At 25.7% G+C, this 17,244-nt stretch overlaps 1 protein-coding gene across 5 annotated transcripts in view; it reads right to left on the bottom strand.

Moving 5' to 3' along the window:
• Positions 1–17,244, bottom strand: part of LOC127280859 (kinesin-like protein KIF13B) — an 85,746-nt gene that overhangs the window by 16,724 nt on the left and 51,778 nt on the right. For 3 of the 5 annotated variants that reach the window (XM_051304161.1, XM_051304163.1, XM_051304165.1), the window contains exons 3-13: positions 10,081–10,244; positions 8,352–8,620; positions 6,730–6,977; positions 6,512–6,626; positions 5,292–5,504; positions 4,917–5,180; positions 3,687–3,936; positions 2,871–3,361; positions 1,278–1,454; positions 611–1,133; positions 235–459 (exon numbers count right to left, since the gene is read on the bottom strand). In XM_051304161.1, coding sequence (XP_051160118.1) covers positions 235–459; positions 611–1,133; positions 1,278–1,454; positions 2,871–3,361; positions 3,687–3,936; positions 4,917–5,180; positions 5,292–5,504; positions 6,512–6,626; positions 6,730–6,977; positions 8,352–8,620; positions 10,081–10,244 — 2,939 coding nt within the window. The remainder of the gene's footprint in view (positions 1–234; positions 460–610; positions 1,134–1,277; positions 1,455–2,870; positions 3,362–3,686; positions 3,937–4,916; positions 5,181–5,291; positions 5,505–6,511; positions 6,627–6,729; positions 6,978–8,351; positions 8,621–10,080; positions 10,245–17,244) is intronic. The other 2 variants (XM_051304162.1, XM_051304166.1) reach the window with 1 other exon arrangement.

The raw sequence follows: 17,244 nt of genomic DNA, 5'->3' as shown, positions 1-17,244 counted from the left end.
GTAAAGAAACATAACTTGAGAGTTATTTTACCAATCTCAAAGTAAAAACTCAACCCGAATGTAAATTAATTTAAAAATTGCGTAAATTTACAAACGGAATGTAAAGACAAGAGTTGAAATTTTTTTTTATTTAAATTCTGAATTTTAGTGAAGATCGAAGTAAAAATGTAGCGCTTTTTTTAAGTATAATAGCCACGGTTGACGGTACAATTATAAAAAAAAAAAAATGGTTACCTGTCAATGTGTCTGGCTTGGCAACGACTTCAACAGGAGTATATTCTCCTTGTTCATTCAATTCTTGAATTTCCACCCAAAGTTCAATTTTTCTCGTCAATTCCGACCATCTATCTGCCAATGATCTTGCTTTTGCCAATTGTTTTTGTTCCACTTCCCAACCAGGTTTACTGCGTGAAAAACCCGCACTTCTATGACCCCAAACTTCTATACTTAATGCACCTTCTGTAAAAAAAAGAAAAAATATTTCCTCTCTTTTAGTAAAAAGATTTTTCAAAATTTCTTCATTCTTTATAAATTTCTTAATTTCGTTTAAAATTAATTTAAATTTAATTAAAATAAGACGCATTAGCAATAAAAAAAAAACAATTCTCACCCGAGCAATGTTCCATAAATTCTTCATTAATTAAAACAGTAAAGTCTTTTGTGTGATCGAATTTAAATGCAAGAGAATCTTTTTGTCCTGAAACGCAATTTGTATCGGAAAATTCAGACGACGGACATGGTGGTACAACAATGGGTTCTGGATGTCCCCAAAAAATATATTGACAAAATACAAAGTGACTTAATGACAATGGTAAACCACTCGCTTGTTTAATAGTCACACGGCATGTAATGTGACTTGAACCCGAATAATCATCATATTCAGAAGAACCAGAATCTGTCGACGATTCTGATGCCGCTTCACAAATACGATCCTGTGGAAATTGTCCCGATATTCGACTGATTTCAACTTGAAGTCGTCCAGCAACTTCACCTTGTTGACTAATTATTGGTGTATGATAATCCAATCGTACATCGTGAAATAAAACTTCCAAGAAAATATTCGCCACGCCAATTAAATTATGATTCTCTTGGGTCTCATAAAATGGATCTTGAATTTTTCCAGGCACTTCATCCTAAAAAAAAAAGTTTTATATTTTAAACACTTTAAATTCTCAAGTAAAAATTCTATCAATATTAAAATTTTTTTTGTAACATGAAAAAAATGTGATGAATAAAATCAAAAAAAAAGGAGAAAATTTTATTTTATTTTTATTTACCTTAACGGCTGACAACCGTTGGCAATTGTTAGAGTATTTTCGTTCTTCGTACATGTCCCGCATGTCGACCAATTTATTTTCTAGTTTTTCCATCGACCAAACTTGACTTCCCATATTGATTCTCTTTACTAAAATCGCAGGTTCGCTTACAAAGGCTCCACGCTGAAAAAATACACTCTTCATTTGTGAGAGTGTCAAAAAAGGAAAATAAAAAACTCAAAATCAAACTAAAAATAAATGCGAAATTATAAAAAGTAAATTTCAAAAATCAAAATAAAGAATTAATTATTAAATTAACTTTTGTAAAAAAAAGAAAAAAATAGCAAATAACTGTAAAAGGGTTGCCACAAAATTTTCATTATAATTTTCTCTCACATTTCCCTGATTTCCAGACAATATTTTGGATTTTTCCCTGATATTTTCGGATTTTGTTCTTTTTTATCAAATGGGAATTCTATTAAAAAAAAAATTGTGATAAATGAAAATTCGATAAAATGAAAATTATGTTAAACAAAACATTGTATAAAGGACAATTCAAATTCTTAAAAAAAATTCCATTACGAATTTTTAAGTTTTAATGAAATTCTTTTACTCAAAAATTTCATTATATTATTTAAAAACTTTGATTGCAACTCTTCGAGATATCAATTATTTCCAAATATCAAAATTAAATTTTTACAATAAATTTGTACCTACAAAGTTTTTTAAACTTTTAAATTTTTTCCAAATTTACAAATGAAAATATTTTAAAATTTAATTATGAACAAAAAATGGATCTGCTAAATTTCGAAAATTTAATTAATTAAAATTTTTTTTTTTAAATTCTTCGAAATTTCAATTATTTGCAAAAATTGTTAATTAAAATTTCCGTAACACTCAATAACTTAAGAATTTGTAAAAAAAAATCTTCAGAAATTCAAATTTACATACAAAAAAATTACAATTTAAAAACTTGTGAAATTCAATTAATTTTCAAAATTAAAATCGCCTAAAATTCAATTATTTCTAAAAATATAACCTGAAAAATTTAATTATTTTGATACATTTTCAAAAATTTTTTACGTATTTTTGTGTGCTAATTATTGTGAAAAAAATGTGTTTATTTGTTGTTGGAAGTCAGGAATTTAGTAAACTAATTGTATGAATTTGAATAAATTTTATGAAAAATTTTTTTACGTCACATTTAATTCTTTGTATTTAAATTTTTAATTTTGAATATGAATCTTAAACTAAGATTTTTATAGTGTTTTAAACTGTAAATATTATTTTATAAAATTTTAATAATTCAAAGTTTTGTTTTAAAATTCAAAGTGATTTAAATATTTTCAAGGTAAAAAAAATAAATTCAAGGAGAATTCAATATTTTTAAAGGTCGCTGATCACTTTCATTTTTGACACATGAAAATGTTAGTTACCTTCTAATAGTATATTTAATTTTACAACATTTTTTAAATTTTCTGACATTTTCCTAACTTCCCTGATTTCTCTGACCCGTGGCAATTCTGTTTTTCAAAATTTTTTAAAAACAAAAAAGTTTAAAAAGAATTTTAAATAAAAATTTGAAAAAAAAGAAATACAATCATGAAACAATACCTTTCTATTTGGACTTAAATTATTTGGTGGAATTTGCAAAGTGACACTGAATTTTGTCTGCTTCTCCATTTCTTCAGCAAGAAAATTTGCCTCTTGTACCAAAGAATTTGCTTTGAGAATATCAGTTTTTAACTGACCCAAACTCCTTTTGAACATTTCGTCCCGCTCTTGTGCCCATTTCTCAACTCGCATTTGAGTTGTTGGTGTGCATGCAGGAAGTTTACCACCTTGATTACCGCGCAGCGGATCATAAGGCATGTAAGGTGCATAAGGAGTCGATGGTGACACCAAATTTCGTAATTGTTGAAATTGTCGTTCATATTCTAATCTTTGTTTTTCCAGTGCAACTTGTTTATCCTCCTCGTGTTGTTTTTCAAGCCTTGCAATCGCCCTTTGAATTGGATCATTTGACAGTTCATTGAGCATAAGTTCTTCACGAGCAAAATTGTAGTCGATATTTTGTGCTGGTGTTTGTGGTTCACTGTTGAGCGCTGAAAATTATATTCAATTTCTCCTTTTTAATGAAAAGAATTCAATTTTGTCAAAACAAAAAAATATTTTCCTTTTGGAATAAAATTGAAAAAAAAATTAGAAAAAAAAACTATAAAATTATAATTATTATTATTATTATTATTATTTATTATATAAATAATTAAATAAAAAAATTACCTATAATGATTAATAAAAAATGGTAAGAAAATTATAAATATATATATAATAAAAATAAATAAAAAAAACTACCTATAATAATTCATTTAAAAAAAAAATCGCAAGTAAATGTAAATATATAATAAAAAAAATAAATAAATAATGTACCTGTCGAACTTCTAGGACAATTGACTCTAAAAAAATGATGATTGCCCCAAACGATTCTGTCGCCATGAAGCAATGGTGTTTTTTCCGTGACTTGATTGCCATTAACGAAACATCTAGCACCATTCAATGGGGTCATAAATAAACCAGATTCCTCTATTGTTATCACACAATGTTCGGGCAAAATTCCCAAGCCATGCAATTGAATATCTTGCTCGACTTTTGCAGATCGACCACCAACCAAAGTTTTTTCCTAAAAATCAACAGGAATATTTGACTTTTTTTTCTCACTTGTTATAATTATTTTTCCATTTATTGAATTTTCAATAATTAAATTTAAAAAATTTAATTTTCAAGTACGTAATTGAATTTAAACAAATTAAAATTGAAATTTTTTCCCTTATTTTCTAAGAGAATTCATTAACAATTGAAAATCGTAAAAATAAGCAAAGTGTAAATTTTTTATATTTATAAAGTTAAAATTAAAAAAATGCAAAGAAAATATTCATCAGTTTTTAATTTATTTTTATAATTTCATATTTTTTAATAATTAATTCAATTTCTAAAGTAAATTAAATTCAGTCTGTATTTATAAATAAAATTTAGATAATATTCTGGATAATACTGAATTAGTATCTATATGAATAAATATTTAATTTCAATTTGAGTTTCATGAATTTTCTTTGTATGTTAATTAATTGACAAATATCGCAAAACTAGGTTATTTGACTGTTGAACTTTGAAAGAATAATCTATTATTTTTTAACTTCTTTAAATAATTAAATCAATTACAAATATTAAGTTTAATTATTTGGAACAAATATCAATATTTTTTTTTTTTTTAATTTTTTAAAAATATTCTCTACTAAATAAAAAAGTCATAGTTTACCGTATCTTATTTTTTTCTACTTTAAATTCTTATTTTACAAGAAATAATATAAATTTAAAAAAAAAGCATTTTATATTCTAGAAACATATACAAATTATTTTCTGCAAAGTATTGAATATTTTTTAAATTAGTCGAAATAATTGTTCCTCTTTAAAAGATGTAAAAAAAAGTGTCTTTTGAAATTTTTCTCTATCTCGCTTTGTTTGCAATATATTTTCCAAAATTTCATTTAGTATATTTTTGCTACAAATAAACAAATGACTGTCAAAAAAAGTGTTCGTAGCAAAAAATACTTTTTATATTTTTATAAATTTTAATATAATTTAAAGTATATATATATTTACCTTTAAGTAATACACCAACAGTTCATTGAGACTAGGATCATCATTGAGATTAACTAAATAATATTTGTTTTTCTCCACTTGTATACCAGAGGCTTGAACACTGATACCCATTTTTTCGAGAGCCTGTTGTCTTTCGTGTTGAAGCCTCTCAGTTTTCACTAATTTCTCCTCCCATGTTTGTGACATTTCTTTCATTAATCGTTCCGATTCAGAGAGTTTTTCAGTGATGTCTGTACGTCTTTGAACAACAACCGAGCCTTGACCCTAAAAAAAAAGAAAACACAACAATCAAATATAAAAATAAAAATAATTGTCTATGGAATTTTATTGTTTGAAAAAATATTTTTTAAAAATATTTTCTCTATTCAACTGTACCGTTGCATGTAAAAGCATTTCTTTTAATGCCTCAACTTCCTGTCTCAGCTCGCGAATTATTCTTGCATTTGGATCCTCATTAACCACAGCATGATTGACAATTCTCTTCGCTCTGTCTGCATAGCGAAGTGTCGAAAGTGTTTCTTCATAATTATCAGCTGCCGGCGATATTGTCGCTACCATCACAGTTTTACTATTACCACCGAGATTATCCTGGATTAAAAAAAAAAGTGTCATTTCGAATTTTCCATCAAATAATTCTCGATAAATTCCAATATTGTTAAAAGAAAACAAAATATTGTTTATAAATGAATTTAATAATTCAATTTTAGAGTTTTTAATTGTAACTTTTTTTTAAAAAATAATTTCAATTTTACAGAATTAAAAATAATTTATCAAATAATTTTAGATAACATTAAATTTAAAAAGAAATTAAATTTTCCAGGATTTACACAATTCAGATTTTCGAAATTAATTGAACTTCAAGAGATTTTTAATTTCAATTTTTAGTGATTTCTATTGATGAAGAATTTATTAGAAATTACAGACAAAAATTGAATTTAAAAATTTTTTAATTGAAAAATGCTTTCAGATAATTAAATTTTCGAAAAATATTATAAAAATAATTGAAAATTCGGAAGAGTTAGAAAATTTTAGATGGAAAATTAAAATTTTTAGTAATTTTATTTACTGATTTTTTTTAAAATTCTAAACAATTGTAAAATTTCATAAAATTTTTAATTGAAAAATAATTTAAGATAATTGAATTTTTTTTTTAGAGAATTTCATTAAATTTTTGAAAATCAGTAAAAATACAGCAGTTAATAGAAAACTGAAAAATATTCTAAGAATTTTAATGGAAAAATATATAAATAATCTTAAAAAAAAATTATTGTTAATTTTCAAAACTTTAAATAGGCTTTGAATTTTTTTATGTTTAAAATTGATGAAATTTCTGTATTTCTTTTTTTTTTTAAATAAATTTAATGGTTATTGAAAATTTAGATTACTTTTTCATTTTAATAATTTAATATTTTTATTAGATATATTTAATAATTTTGAGCTTAAGTAAAAAAGTTTTCAGATGTAAATCATAATTGCAGAATAACTGCAGCTTTTTGAAAAGCATAAATCGTCTTCGTGAAAAGCATTAAGTTTCTGTCTCTCTCTCTCTATTTATGATAAATATTCTACTTTTTTGTTTGAAAATTATTTCTTACTTTTAAAAGCCAAGTTAGAACCGAATCTCTATAGGGGACGAATTTATCTTTATTTTTCACGCTGGAACTTTGATCCGCTAATTTTGAGATGACTAGTCCTAAAGTAGTTAGTGATCTGAAAAAATGATAAAGACATAAATTTTAGAAAACAAGAAAAGAGCGAGGAAACTTTTTCTTTTAAATTTTTTATATTGAAAAAGTGTGATTAAAAAATTTACTTATTTATATTGCTTCCTTCCTTGAGTCTATCACCAACAGCTCCCGTTTTCACAGCCCTCTCACTTCCTGCCAAATCGACGAGACTCATACGCGACACCTTTTCACCACTGACACCACTTTTTGAATCTGTCAACGTTTGAGTGAGAATGACAGAAAAAACGGCATGCGAACGTGAACTCTCCGAATTCATATTTGTCGCCGCTACCGTTCTCGATTTGTTACCTTCTGTCATTAAATTATCTATATCCTGCGATAAAAAATATTTTTGTTTCTTTGTTAAAAGCTTTATAAATAATAAAAATTATTTGTAACAGCTTCTCTATATAATCAGCTTCCAAGTTCATAATAATTAAAATTAATTGTTTTTTTTTAAGGGGAGGTACCAGTGAAATTTTAACCTCTAGAAATTTTCGTTGTAACGTCATTTCATTTTTTTAAAAAAATAATTTTTGTGACAATTCGTGCAAATTTTGTTCTGTAAAAATTTTTTTTTTTTTTTTTGAAAAAATAATAATTGTGCAAGACCAGAACAAACATAAATTTTTACAATAATTGTTGTAAGAATTTCTGTTTGTTCTGCTTGAGTTTCAAAATCTTTAATAATAAATTATTTAAAATTTTTAACCCAGAGTTTTTTAAATTTAAATCTAATAAAATTTATTTAAAAAAAAAATAATAATTTTTAAATATTTGTGTGTTAAAAATCGTTTTTTGAATTATTTTAAATAATTTATTATTAAAGATTTTGAAAATTGTTGTAAAAATTTCTGTTCCTTCTGGTCTTGCACAATTGTTTATTTTTAATTCCATATAAGGGGAATTTTTGAGCTTACATTTTTTTTTTTTTGAAATTCGAGTCCTAATTATTATTTTCTACAGTACAAAATTTGCACAAATTATAACAAAAATTATTCTATTAAAAAAAAAAAAAATGGCGTTGCTAACTTCTTGTACGTATTTAGTTTTCGACATTATTAAGAATATAAAATGATGCTACGTGTTAGGAAAATTTAAAAAAGAAATGTATTAATTAACAAATTTTGTAATAAAAATTAAAATTTAGGAAAAAATGAAATTAGAACTTCTTTCACAATTTATAATATTTTTTTTATTTTTTCAAAAAAAAGAATTTCTAATCTGGTCAAATATGTTTTTCTTTTAATTTTTAGATCCTAAATAATATCAGGAAAAAAATTGTTGCCTAATAATAATAAAAATTTCATTAGGTTAAAATTTCAATTATTTTATAACAGTTTATAAAATGAATAACCTAATTATTATTTAGAAATCTAATTAATTAGCGAAGATAAAGATAAATTTTTCCAAACCATTGGTTAGGTAATTGAAATAATTTCAATATTATTGTTATATCAATTCTAAAAAAAAAACAAAAAAAAAAAAAATTTCTTTTATCATCAAAGCTGTCGAAATATAAAAATTATTGTATAATTATTATATTATATAAACTTATTAACACGGAAGCTGATTGAAAAATATTACATTCTCGCTTCGATAATTATCTCATATCGATAGAGTAAAATGATAAAAGAATATTTATATTACGATTACGAGCTGTTTTATCGTTATAATTATTGAAGGAAATGAGAAGGCATATAATTACCTGAAATGAGGTCACAGCAAGTTGACTAAGACCATCTACATAAGGACCTAAAACATTGTGCTCTCTAACTTTAAGGGACTGTTTATTTGGCTTTAGATCCAACAAATCGTGCACCTTTTCATTATAGATTTCCATATAAGAGACTTCAACTTTGTACGTTAATTCAGAGCTCTGTTGTTTGGCAATCATATCGAAAAGATTGTCACATAACCTGGGAATTATGCCTTTGTTGTCACCGCTTCCCATCATCGTATAAGATTTTCCCGAACCTATGTCAATTTTTTCAAAATTATAAATCAAATTCAAAATCATATTTTTTTTTATTTTATTGCTATTATATTTAATAAAATGTTTCTAAAAATTTTTATTATAAGAAAGAAAGGAAAATTAATTTATTTCTTTAATTTAATTAAAAAAAGTAATTGAAAATCATAAAATTATCATTTTTTTGGGACGCATGATTATGTTCCAAAAATCATTAGTTAGAATTTTCATTTTATGGAATTTCATTTGTCATAATTATTTTTAAGCCGAATTTTCATTTGTTCGAATTAGTATTTTGCAGAATTTTCATCAAAACGATTTTCTATATTACACAATTTTTATATAATCGAAAATTCACTTCACAGAATTTTTATTTGTTCGAATTTTTATTTGTCAGAATTTGTATTTGCTTGAATTTTCATTTAACATAATAGGCATTTTAAAAAATTTTTATTGATTAGAATTTCATTGCATAGAATTTTCATTTTATTCTTTCAGATGAATTTTCATTTGTTCGAATTATATTTGGTATAATTTCCATAAAACCGATTTTTTATACACTACAAAATTTTTACTTAACCGAAAAATCATTTAACAAAATTTCTAATTGATAGGAATTTTCATTTGTCCGAAATTGGAAATGTCCGAACAAAAAATCGACAGAAAGATTTCGGCGCGATTTTTAAAATCAACCAATCAAAAATTATCCATAAAATTCTGATTGGTTGATTTTAAAAATCGCGCCGAAATCTTTCTGTCGATTGTTTGTTCGGCCATTTCCAATTTCGGACAAATGAAAATTCCTATCAATTAGAAATTCTGTTAAATGATTTTTCGGTTAAGTAAAAATTTTGTAGTATGAAAAATCGGTTTTATGGAAATTATACCAAATATAATTCGAACAAATGAAAATTCATCTGAAAGAATAAAATGAAAATTCTATGCAATGAAATTCTAACCAATAAAAACTAACGAAGCTGAAGTACGCAACGTTTATATAAACGATTTTTAAAGAAATAATTTTTTAAAATGAAAAATTCTATAATTTTTTGACTAAAAAATTTTTTTTCATAATTTGTTGATTAATGAAAACTACAAGAAATATTTTTTAGGCAAAAAATTATAGAAATTTTTATTTTAAAAAATTATTTCTTTAAAAATCGTTTATATAAACGTTGCGTACTTCAGCTTCGTTAAAAACTATTTAAAATGCCTATTAGGTTAAATGAAAATTCGACCAAATAAAAATTCTGTGAAGTGAATTTTCGATTATATGAAAATTCTGTAACATAGAAAATCGGTTTAATGAAAATTCTGCAAAATACTAATACGAACAAATAAAAATTCGGTTCAAAAATAATGTTGACAAATGAAATTCCATAAAATGAAAATTCTAACTAATGATTTTTGGAACATAATCATACGTTTCAAAAAAAAAAAAAAAAAAAAAAAATGATGAATTTACCGGTTTGTCCATAAGCGAAGATACAGGCGTTGTATCCTTGGAATGCATTGTCCAAAATATCTCGACCCAATGCATTGAAGACAACGTCTTGACTCGCAAAGTTTTCTAAACTCGGATCCAGCGAGTAAAAGCAGTGGTCGAATGCGAATGTCTTTGGCTTGTTTCTGAAAATGAAAAAAAAAACTTTTTACTTTCTATTAAACTTGCAAATAAATACAAATAAATAAAAGTACATAAAACTGTAAAAATCCTCATATCTACAGTTAAAAAAAAAAAAATTTGATGAAAAAATGCAAATTAATTATAATTAATCAATGTTTCATAAAGCATGATGATGATATCGCGTTCTCATGTTCAGTACGATTAAAACAAAAAAAAAAAAATATCAAAAACGTTTATATTGTTTTTTTTTAGAAAAAGATGAAAACAAATCAAGGTCTAAAAATTTCACTAGAACTTTCTCTATGAGGAAACAATAGAAATTTATAATAAGAAACTTTATTTCCCCGCCCTCGCCTTCTATATAATCCGACAATACAATTTTTCTTTTTGTAATCACTTTTTTGATCCTTTTAGAGTGGAAGATAAAAATTAGATAATAGAAGAAAAATTAAATTGAAAAAAAAATAATAACAATAGTAATCATATTTTTACGTCATTCAAAAAAAAAGCCAATGATCACAGTATACTTTTTGTTAACAACTTATTAATAATAACTTGTTATTAACTTCTATTTTTTTTAATAATCGTCATTTATAAATAATTTTCTGTTCATTTTTTTAACTCATACCCATTTTTTTCTAAATGGGCGATAAAATAAATAAAAAATTAATTGTTCTTTTTGAAAATTTCAAAAGTTACAATTCAATTTTTAAAAAAACTATTCAATACGAAATGAAAATTAAAATCATTCACAATTTTTTAATTGGAATTAAAAAATTTTCAATGGAATTTAAAAAAGTAAATTCTAAAACAATAAAAAATATAAAGCGTATATAATAAAATACGTCGTACAGTATATATAAAAGGGTAAAAAAATCAATTACACACTGTTTAAACGTGCGAGAAATAAAACGATTTTCGCGATTTTATATATATTTTAAAATCACAAAAAATATAAGGAAAAATAGTATAAGTTAAATAGAATCTCCCAGTGTATTCTTATATGCGTCGTCGACTAAACTAGTTACTATTTGCAGGTGGTGCACAAGTTGCATTTAAACAGGTCGATATTTGCAATTTCTAGCCCATAGTCCATGCGATGATATTTCCACATATTAAATATATATATGTAGTTTGAGAAAGTGTTCGGGCTGACCATTGCGTGACTGTATCCCTTAGTTTGAAGAGAAAATTTCAGGGATGTGTGTGTGTATACATGTAGGCCAAAGGAGTACAATATAAAATAAAGGGTCGATTATCACCACCTCCATAACCAGAAAAAAAACCCAAACGACCTTCATACGCGCGATAACAGTATTAGTCTCAAAAAAAAAACAAAAAAAAAATGGTCAGCTATTCTTAATAAATTATTTTCAAAATTCATATTAATTTTAAATTATCTTTATAGGCCATATTCGAACGTCTATATACATGAATAAGTTCTAAAATTCATTAATTAGAATTTTCACTATACAGAATTTTTCTTTATCCAATTTTTTATAGAATTTTACAATTTAATCGAATTCTAACATTGTGCAACAGAATTTCATTTTTTTTTTATTTCTGGGATGAAATGCCAAGACTGCCAATACGGCCCAACATTCGCCCAGTAATGTCTGCCGAAGTACGGCAAACGTTACTGGACCAGTACTGGCGATCAATTCGTCCCATTTTTGGGCCAATACACAGTAAACTTGGTTGTATGTTTTTCTATTGCAACGTTTTGATGCACATAAGTTATATCAAAAAGAGATCGTTTTGTGTATCATTTTTAGAAATGATACACGAAACGGTCTCATTTTTTGATGCAAAAAATTTAATCAATTTATATCAATCATGGCCGAATTGAATCGACTCAAAATTAAAGGAATTTTTTTCAGATATTTTGGTAATAGTACAATTGCGGAGACCATTTCACTATTTAATTTGAAAATGAAAATAACAGAAAATCAAAGACAATGTGCAATTCGATAATTAAAAAGTGACAGCTTATAAACATAACCTAAAATGCATGAGAAAAAATATGTCGATAAAATCAATATAGCCGATATTTTTAGAAGGTAGATGTCAGCACTCATCTATTTTCTTTCTTTAAATTTTTTCTGAATCGTTTTTATAAAAAGCAAAACTGCCATCTACCTTCTAAAAAGCTCGGCTATATTGATTTTATCGACAAATTTTTTCTCATGCATTTTAGGTTATGTTTATAAGCTGTCACTTTTTAATTATCGCATTGCACATTGTCTTTGATTTTCTGTTATTTTCATTTTCAAATTAAATAGTGAAATGGTCTCCGCAATTGTACTATTACCAAAAGATCTGAAAAAAATTCGTTTAATTTTGAGTCGATTCAATTCGGCCATGATTGATATAAATTGATTAAATTTTATGCATCAAAAAATGAGACCGTTTCGTGTATCATTTCTAAAAATGATACAAAAAACGATCTCTTTTTGATATAACTTATGTGCATCAAAACGTTGCAAAGATTTCATGCAATTTTTGGTCTCAATTTGATACTTTTAGGAAAACTGTGATATTGGCACCGATTCTCGGTTACTCCACTTTGCCATAATTGGACCGAACTCCGTCACATTACTGGGCCAATATTGGCACCAATACTTGGTAATTCTAATTTTCTATAATTGAGACGAACTCTGTCCCATTACTGGGCCAATATTGTCACCAATACTTGGTAATTCTACTTTTCCATAATTGAGATGAACTCTGTCCCATTACAGGGTCATTATTGGCCCACTGTCGGCAGAAATGTTGAATTTATTTTGACAAGTCATTTTTTCCAAAGTTGTAACGAATCTTGGCCCAGTAATGGCGCATTAGCGGCTGAAATGTTCCTCAAATGCACCTTATCAAAACATTTTTGTGTTGAGATTCCCATATCCGCGTATAGCGTAGTGGTTAGCGTGTTAGATTTCGGTGCGTTAGGTTGCGAGTTCGGTTCCCGCGAGCGTTACAAATTTTCAAATGTTTAAACAATCAGGACTTGAATGATAAATGTATAATTAATTATAATTTTTTAAACTTTGTCAATACTGGGCCACTAATGGCAGCCAAGATTGGCCCAGTAATGGCGTCTGATACTTGACTGCCGACGTCCAACCGCAGTTAACACCATAAGAGTAGGCCCAATATTGTCTACCAAGGCTCGTTCCCTGTTTTGCCAATACTGAGCCAATATTGGGCCGTTTTGGTTTTCGCACTTGGGATATGATGATTCTTACAGGTTTTTTGACGCTGAACACGAATCCGAACTCAGAATTACTCCATCACTCTAGGTTTTCAAGAAATTTGATCTTGAAAATTGAAAAAATTCCCTTTTTAGGGTACTTTTTGATTTTTTATAACGGTAAAAAAATTTGTTTTGAAGTTTTCGTGATATGCATTTGAAAGCTCATATCTTCATGAACAATTTGTAATTTAGAACTTTTAAAAATATTTATTTTTGTATGAGATATCCTTATTTGAAGTTTGCGTTTGAATAAATTAATAGGTTTTGTTAAAAATTGTCTCTCGGAGGGTTTCCAGGGTCAGTAACACAGGTGTACAAAGGCATGATTCCCGTAAAATTGGCCAAATTGATTTCTTCGAATTTTCAATTGACACAATATTTACTTTTAGCCGAATAAAATAATAAAATGTTTGCAAATTATTATATAAACTAAATTTGCCTAAATTATTATTTTCTCAAATTTTTATTATACAAAATAGTCATTTAAAAGAATTTTTATTTTATAGAAAGAATAATATAAAGAATTCCTTTCTAGCTAAATTTTCAATTTATTGGAATTTACAATTTTACAAAATTCTTCAAATGTTGAATTTTTATTTTATAGAACATTCATTTGTCCAAATAAATATATCTGACAAAAGAATTGGGGCGGAAATTTTTCTGTCAAAAAGTTCTGTAAAATAAAAATTCGGGAATTTTGAGAATTCTGCAAAATGTAAATTCAAATAAATTTGTAAATTCAGCAAGAAAAGAATTTTTTCTAATATGTATTCATTCGGTAGAATAAAAATTATTTTAAATAACTATTCTGTCTGATGAAAATTCGATGAAGTAAAAAGTCTGTAAAATGAAAATTCGTTTAAGCAACAGTTCTGAAATATAGAAATTCTATTAAATAATAATTCGAATAAATAAACACTTAAAAATATTATATTTTATTTTAAGGACTAATATCAATAAATATCAAAATTATTAATATAGAAGGGAAGTTATAATAAATCATAAATATAGCAAAATAATATTAATATTATGCTATACATAACCTCACTTTTTTTGCGGTTGTTCGCTTCTTTTGTTAGTGTTTCTACAATAAACATTTCGCATTTCTGAATATGTTATTTTATTACAAATAAGTTTTTCTTTTCCTGTAATAAAATGTCGTATTTATGAAATTTTTAATTTCAATCATTAAAAATATTTATCACATTTTTAACATAAAAATAGATCTACTTAAACTCTTAGTAACATTGAAATTAATACTCATAAGGTTCCAATTTTGTTTAAAAACTTGTAACATCTTTTACAAGTAAATCTTTTTATCAATTTAGTAATGTGCGATTCCAAGTGAGATTTTGACTTTTTCGGAGTAGGTTAACCGATTGCAATGAAACTTTGGAATTTTGTTATATATAGTAAGACTAATCTTTAACGTAAATTTCAGCCTAAAATATTTGTTAGTTTACGAGATTTGCAATAATAACAAAAAATTTAAAACTGCTATATCTTCCGTTCTAATAAACGGATTGAGGTCTACTTTTTTTTAAAATGTCAAGGAAAATGAGAGGAATAAATCTCTTTCAGAACATTTTTTTATAATTTTACAACTAAAAAAATTATTAAATAATAATTGAATAACTTTCGCGCGACTAACTAAAATTCAATCACTTAAACGCTAAAATGATCTTACCTGTGTTTTCTTTAATGTTCCAAAGGATTTTTATTGTAAATGTAAGTTTAACTTAAGAAATTTTATTAATTTATTAGTATAAACAATTGAGATTTCTGCTAGTTGACGTGTAGACGACATTGCGCACGCAGCATTCTCACATAGCCAACTGACGTGATTCGTGGACTAAATTGGCTATGTGAGAATGCTGCGTGCGCAATGTCGTCTGCACGTCAACTAGCAGAAATCTCAATTGTTTATACTAATAAATTAATAAAATTTCTTAAGTTAAACTTACATTTACAATAAAAATCCTTTGGAACATTAAAGAAAACACAGGTAAGATCATTTTAGCGTTTAAGTGATTGAATTTTAGTTAGTCGCGCGAAAGTTATTCAATTATTATTTAATAATTTTTTTAGTTGTAAAATTATAAAAAAATGTTCTGAAAGAGATTTATTCCTCTCATTTTCCTTGACATTTTAAAAAAAAGTAGACCTCAATCCGTTTATTAGAACGGAAGATATAGCAGTTTTAAATTTTTTGTTATTATTGCAAATCTCGTAAACTAACAAATATTTTAGGCTGAAATTTACGTTAAAGATTAGTCTTACTATATATAACAAAATTCCAAAGTTTCATTGCAATCGGTTAACCTACTCCGAAAAAGTCAAAATCTCACTTGGAATCGCACTAATATTTTTGAAAAACAAACAAAAGTGCAACAAAACAAAGCTTGAAAGTTGAAAGAGTAACCTAACCTTACATAGGTTGGAGCATGCGCGACGTTAAGATTTGGAAATATTTCAATGAAATTTAATCATTGCATTGAAAAATTTAAATATTCTAATCATGCATGAAATTTTTCTTTGCTTACTTCAATAGAAATTTTTAATGTTGGATAAATGAAGATTTCGATGAATTGGAAGTGTCGGCATTAAAAAATTCGATTCACTTAAAATTCAGTTGAATAAAAATTCTTCATAAATTTATTTATTTATTCAATTCAGACGGGTAGTAATTACACTTTTCATTAGTACAATATACTGAATATTACAAAAAAAAAAAAGAATTACAGTAACTATTGTGTGGCCGCACTAGCATTATTACTATCATCATCATAAATATCAAATTTTGTAACTCTCGGATGAAGGTGTTGATTGAAACGCCGAAAAAATTGAGGTTATAATTAAAATTTGTCTATAAATTGTAATTCTTCTAATTATTAAAAATTCGGTTAAATAAATTCTCAATAAAATTGAAATTCTGTTTGTATTTAAATTTATTTAAATAAAAATTCTTTTAAAACGTTAAAATAATTCGTTTTTTTGTTAAATATCATCAATTCTGCTAAAAGCGACAATTCACATTCTAATAAAAATTTAGAAATTCACCTTCCTGAAGCTGGCTTCGACGCTCGGCGTCAAAAATTATTTTTCATGGTACCAAAAATATCAAATCATTTTTAAAATCGTTTTGTGTCCACATAATACCTTAAAAAGTATTTCTCAAGGTATTATTTGGACGGAAAATATTTTTAAAAAAAATAATTTGACATTTTTGGTTCTGTAAAAACAATTTTCGGCTCTGAGCGTCGACGCCAACTTCATGGAGGTAGAAATTCTGTTAAGTCAAAATATAATATATAATTTTCATGATAAGAGAATAATAAAAATAAAGAAGATAAAAAACTAAATTGTTTTATATCGAAACAAAAGAATTAAATAAAATTTTTACATAAAATCAATAAAAAAAAATTGACGATTTGAAAAGCTGACGTTTGATTTAAAATTGAAAATTTGTTTGAGTTTTTCCATATCCATCGTATACGCGATGAGTGTCCACCAGTACCCAAGCTTTTCGTTCATGTTTAATCAAGAGGAATTTAATTATAAGAGAGTTTCCGTTGAACGAACACTACACACACACACACACATTTATCAGGAAATAAATTTTACAGATTAAATTGAATTAAACTGCCTAAGTACTTTCTTATATAATATATATTTAAAAAAAGTATTCAATAAATTCGATCTCCATTTAAAAAATTAAATTAAAGATTTAATGAAATCAATGAGCCAAAAAG

This window comes from Leptopilina boulardi, unplaced genomic scaffold, assembly GCF_019393585.1.
Source record: "Leptopilina boulardi isolate dan_hultmark-lab unplaced genomic scaffold, ZJU_Lbou_2.1 LbouV2_255, whole genome shotgun sequence".
Taxonomy (NCBI): domain Eukaryota; kingdom Metazoa; phylum Arthropoda; class Insecta; order Hymenoptera; family Figitidae; genus Leptopilina; species Leptopilina boulardi.
This window is presented reverse-complemented; position numbering and strand designations above follow the sequence as displayed.